This window comes from Arachis ipaensis, chromosome B08 (genome assembly GCF_000816755.2).
Source record: "Arachis ipaensis cultivar K30076 chromosome B08, Araip1.1, whole genome shotgun sequence".
Classification (NCBI taxonomy): domain Eukaryota; kingdom Viridiplantae; phylum Streptophyta; class Magnoliopsida; order Fabales; family Fabaceae; genus Arachis; species Arachis ipaensis.
Window position 1 is genome coordinate 63662910 of NC_029792.2, and position 5786 is coordinate 63668695.

Here is a 5786-nt window from a genome sequence, read left to right on the forward strand (position 1 = left end):
CCAGTTTCATGGACACCCACAGGAAGACCCTAGTAAGTTCATCTCCGACTTCCTACAGTTCTGTGACACTGTAGAGGCCAATGGAGTGAACCCTGAAGTCCCCAGGCTAAAACTCTTCCCATTTGCTCTGAGTGATCAAGTAAATAAATGGTGGCATATGGAACTTAGAGGAATTGTGAACACCTGGGATAAGGTTGTTAACAAAATCCTGAACAGGTTCTCTCCCTCACAGAGATTAACTAAGCTGGTGACAGATGTTCAGACCTTCAGGCAGAAGGAGAGCAAGTCTCTTCATGATGCTTGGGAGAGGTACAAGCTAATGTTTAGGAATTGCCCTCCCCATATGTTCTCAGGATGGGGCAAGACAATGATCTTCAATGAAGCAATCTCTGAGATAGCTAGGAAGACAATAGATCACTTTGCAAATGGTCTTCTGTACTTTATAGAGACACATGAAGAGGCAGATGAGCTCATTGAGATAGCTGCCAATAACCAGCACTTATACTCCTGTGAGGAGACCCTAGCTAGGACAGAAGTTCTAGACATGGAGACCTTAAAAAAGGTAGGACAGTAGTCTTCACCAAAAAAACTGAACTTTAGGAGTATGCTACTGAGGGACTGAAGACAATCAAGATCCAGGAGGATCCTGAGAATGCTAGTGAGCACACCCCTACAAAGGAGAAGGGACCTCAAGTTGATTCTTCTCTGGGCATGCAAGAGGAGCCTGTGACTCCCACAGAGCACACCCTTGCAGAGGTGAAAGAGTCTCAAGAGCTACCTTTCCTAGGCGTGCAAACAGAACCAGAAGATGAGCAAATGGCTCATTTCCAAGCAGCCCTTTACGGAGCTGCAAGTCAATATCTTTGTTGCAAAGGTATTGGGAAAAAAGACCCCTATACAGCCTGTTCAAAAGAAGTTCTTTTTGAAAAGAAGGACCCAGGGGGAGATGAAATAGAGGTACTTACTGAGAAATACAGTATCCTAATTCAGAAAGAGTTGCCTAGGAAGATGCCAGAACCAGGGAGCTACATACGTCCAAATGGAGCGTTCTCAACGGCTATGGAAAGATAACATCCAGAGCTTTCCAGCAATATATAATAGTTTATACTTTGGTTCATAATTGAAGACCCAAAACTGGCGTTCAATGCCAGCCTCCTGTCCTATTCTGGCGTCCAACGCCCACAAGGAGGAGACCAGCATCCAAACGCCCAAAAAGGACCCCCTAGCTAGTGTTCAATGACCTAGAGGCCTCCTAGCACGTGGATCTCAATCAAGCTCAGCCCAAACACTCACCAAGTGGGCCCCAAAAGTGGATTTTAGTACTAAAAGACTATTTTATCCTTCTTAATGTAATCCTTAGTCATTAGTTTAGTATTTAAAGACTTTTACACCTCTCATCAAGGGAGGACCTGTCATATTTCGTTTAACTTTGTATTTTCTATCAGTATGAGTTTCTAAACCTCCTAAGTTGAGGGGAAGAGCTCTGATGAGTTTTATGGATAAATAAAGTACTACTATTCTATTTCAATTCGTGTTTGATTCTCTATTCTAAGATGTATCTTCGCTCTTCATCAATACGAATGCGTTGAACCGGCAAAAGGTTATCTCATTCTACATGAATTCAGAGTGACTCTTTCATCGGACAATGATGAACCACTAGCTTGATTATACATCTCTTAGACGACTAATTCACGACTTCGTTGGGGACTTCTTAAAACACCAGTTCAGCCGAAGTATGGGGAGATTATAGTTTTTGTGGTAGAGGCTAGAACCAAAGGTGCAACATCCTCTGATCTGGAAGATTCGACCTTGTTTGTGGCATTTTGAGTAGGATCACCAAGGAGAATGAACTGCAGGAGTTTCACCTTCAATCAGACTGGATCCGCACTAAGCCTGGAGTTCAGATCTAGAAGAGTATTAGCGATCTCTTAAAGGTCGAAAAGATTTGTGTAAGACAAGATTCGACGATCGAAGTAATAGAAGGACTAGTAATTGGGACAATTAAAGACAGTTTTTTTTTTGAAAGAGAGAAGCTCAACACAACAAGTGGAGTGAAACAACATAAAGAACTAGTGAATATCATAAAGCAATCTAGGTAACTCCTAACAACACTAATGCTTATCCCCTTGTCATCTCCGGCATTGCCATCAACAACAAAAACGATCCACACCTAACCACTCCTTATAGTTCATGAAAGACATATGAATGATCTCGTCAACCCCTTTGCCTTTATTCTGAAAAATTCTTCGGTTCCTCTCTAGCCAGATGTTCCATGTAATCGCACAAAATCCCATCAACCACCTTTTGCACTCCACCTTGCTAGCTGATATCTCAGTCCAACTTATGAAATGTTCCTTCAACGTCCCCGAGAAAGACCATAGCCTCCCAACAAAAGATAACCAAGCACACCAAACCTGCTAAGAGAAATCACAACCAAGGAACAAGTGGTGACCATATTCAATACTCTTGTTACAAAACACACATACAACATCTTCGTGGTGGATAACTCCCAACCGACTCAGCCTCTCCTTCATATTGACCCTACCAGTCAACACAAACCAGACAAATAGTTCAACTCTTGGTGGAACTAAACCTTTCCATATTATCTTTGTAAAGTTATAGCTTGTTATATCCTCCGGAATGATGTCCTCCTGTATTACCTGCATAAAAGAGTTAGTAGAAAAGACCCCTTGTTTATCAAATTTCCATACAACTCTATCCTCACTGCCATAATCCAATTTGACCAGCCTTAATACATCATGCAACTGGTTCACTAGATTCAACTTCCATTGGAACAGCTCTCGCCTCCATTGGAAGTTCCATATCCACTCAGCCCCATCCCAAAACCCGTAATCCCCTATAACAGATCCTCTTTGGTTTGAGACTGAGAAAAGTCTCAGAAACTGATCTTTCAGAGCACCACCACGTAACCAGACATCCTCCCAGAATCGAGTCCCTCTTCCATCACCCACCTCCATAGCTAACCCAGTAATCATCTTTTGTCTTACTTGCTGATTCTTGAACTGTATCTGGCAGATATCCTTCCAAGGACCCCCCTTGATAGGTAAAACCTGAGAGGACAACAGCACACTTGGGTCCAGGTTATTACAAGCACAAACCACCTTCTTCCACAGCGGACAATCCTCTTTTGAAAAGCGCCACCACCACTTAAAAAGAAGGGCTGTGTTTCGCAGCATGGCATCCCCAACACCTAATCCACCAAGCTTTTTAGGCGCCTGCACCACCTCCCACTTGACCAGAGCCATACCATTCGTACCATCCTCCTTACTCCATAGAAATCTTCTCTGTAAGGAAATAAGCTTCTCCGCAACAGCCTTTGGCATCTTATACTGGCTTAAATAATATACAGGGAGGCTATTTAGTACAGATTTAATGAGCACCAACTTACCGGCTTTGTTAAGAACTTTGGCTTTCCAAAGGCTGAGTTTTTCCTCCACTTTGTCAATAATTGGCTTCCAAGTCTTCACCAACCTTGGATTAACTCCTAGCGAGATCCCCAAGTATTTTACTGGAAGGGAGGCTTCCTTGCAACCCAGCACGCATCACATACGTTGAACCCACTGAGCATCACAGTTAATAGGAATCAAGCTAGATTTATCAAAGTTGATGCTTAACCCCGACATCAGCTCAAAACAGCGAAGAATCTTCCTGTAGTTCTTAACTGTCTCTTCCTCTAGAGGACAGAACAGAATGGTATCATCCGCGAACTGGAGATACGACAGCTCAACCTGATCTCTACCTATCAGTAGTGGAGATATGCGTCTGTTTCTAACCGCCTCCCCAAGCATCCTATCTAACACATCAACGACAAGGACAAACAGAAAAGGAGACAGCGGGTCACCTTGTCGTAGACCTCTTTCCATCTTAAACGGCTTAGAGGGTGAACTGTTTATCAAGACTGACATAGAGCAAGTACTGACGCACTCCATAACCCACCCCCTCCACCTTCTTCCAAACCCCATTTTCTACAAAATAAGATCCACGAAACTCCACTTGACTCTATCGTATTCCTTCCGGAAGTCTAACTTTATTATCACCGCTTCCTTTTTTCTCAGTTTAAGCCATTGAACAGTTTCGCAAGCAATAAGAGCCCCGTCATGGATTTTCCGGCCCTTAACAAAAGCACTCTGTGTCTCATCTACAAGCCGTGGTATTATTGTTCGCATTCTCCTAACCAGCATCTTAGAAATGACTTTGTATACACATCCGACCATACTGATAGGCCTAAGGTCTTTGATTTCTTTTGCTCCAGTAAACTTAGGAGCCAAAGCAACCCAAGTGAGATTAGTATCCGTCGGTAAACTGGAGGACTGGAAAAAGCCCAACACCGCTCCCGTGAACTCAGAACCAATTTCATCCCAACACTTCTTTATGAAGTTCATGTTGTAACCGTCACAACCAGGAGCCTTTGATGATTCACAATCCCACACTGCTTCTCTAACCTCCTCAGGGGTCAGCTGTATCTCCAAAGCCAAAGCATCAGCCTCACTGATCTTCTCCACTAGACCGTCTCTAAACCCCACCAACGGCGACTTCTCCTGGTGATACAAGTCTTTGTAGAAGTCCCTAATTGCAATCTTGATTCTAGCTTGATTCCTTATCAATCTTCCATTAATAACCAATGCATCAACCCTGTTGTTTCTCCTTCTCGCCGAAGCTATGTTGTGGAAGTACCTTGTGTTTTTATCTATGTCCCTGGCATGTCTTGAGCGCGACATCTGCTTCCAATGTAGCTCTTTCCTAACATACCACTTCGAACAACATGTCACAAGCGCTTTCCTTCTTGCCTCCACCGTTTCATCATAAGCCCCATCACCCACCATGTCATCAATCTTCTTGATCTCTTCCTCCAACATCAAAATTTTGTTGTCCATGTCTCCAAAATTGTCTTTATGCCATCTTCTCAAAGGACCTGCCAAAGCCTTCAGCTTATCCGTGAAATGCCTCTCTTGTAACCCTCTCCATTCCTCCTTTACCATTCTTAAGAAACCTTCATGTGTAAACCACGAGTCAAGGCTTCTGAACGGTCTAGGGCCATCTCTCAATCTCTTATCTTCCACTATAAGAGGACAATGGTCTGACAGTCCCCTTGGACCACCTCGTAATCGAGTCTCCAGGAACTTTTCTAACCACTCCAAACTAACCAGGGTCCTGTCAATACGGCTACAAGAACGTCCTCTGAACCAGGTGAACTTACGGTCAGTAATCGGCAAATCCACTAAACCCATGTCTTGTATCCAGTTCTTGAAATCCTCCGCCGACAAGGATAAGCTATCGGTACCTCTCCTTTCTTCAACATGTAAAATCTCATTAAAGTCTCCTATGAAACAACAGGGAACCTGGCATAGACCAGCTATGTAGCTCAGCTCCTCCCACACAACAAGCTTCTCATCTCTAGCGTGTGCACCATAAACCAATATAAAAGCACAATTAAAATTATTCTGCAACAGAGTTCCTTCAACACACAACCATCTCTCACTTTTATAGCAATTTCTAACATCAAAAAAGCCCTCATCCCATATTAGCAACAACCCGCCAAACGCACCAGTAGCCTCAACATATTCCCAACCAACACAACTATCTCCCCATATTCTTGAAATATCAAATCTAGTCACTGATGGTCTTTTAGTCTCTACCAAACCTAGCATGTTTAATCTATATTTTCTTTTCAGGTCCTTCACCATTCTCAGCTTCCCGTCACCCCTCAACCCCCTAACATTCCAAGAACTAATAATCATTTTAAATAAATATTGCACACCTTTTTT

At 43.2% G+C, this 5786-nt stretch overlaps 1 protein-coding gene across 1 annotated transcript; it reads right to left on the minus strand.

Moving 5' to 3' along the window:
• On the minus strand, nt 3564-3884 carry LOC107611069 (uncharacterized mitochondrial protein AtMg01250-like). The gene has a single exon (XM_016313032.1). The coding sequence runs from the start codon at nt 3882-3884 to the stop codon at nt 3564-3566; it is 321 nt and encodes a 106-aa protein (XP_016168518.1).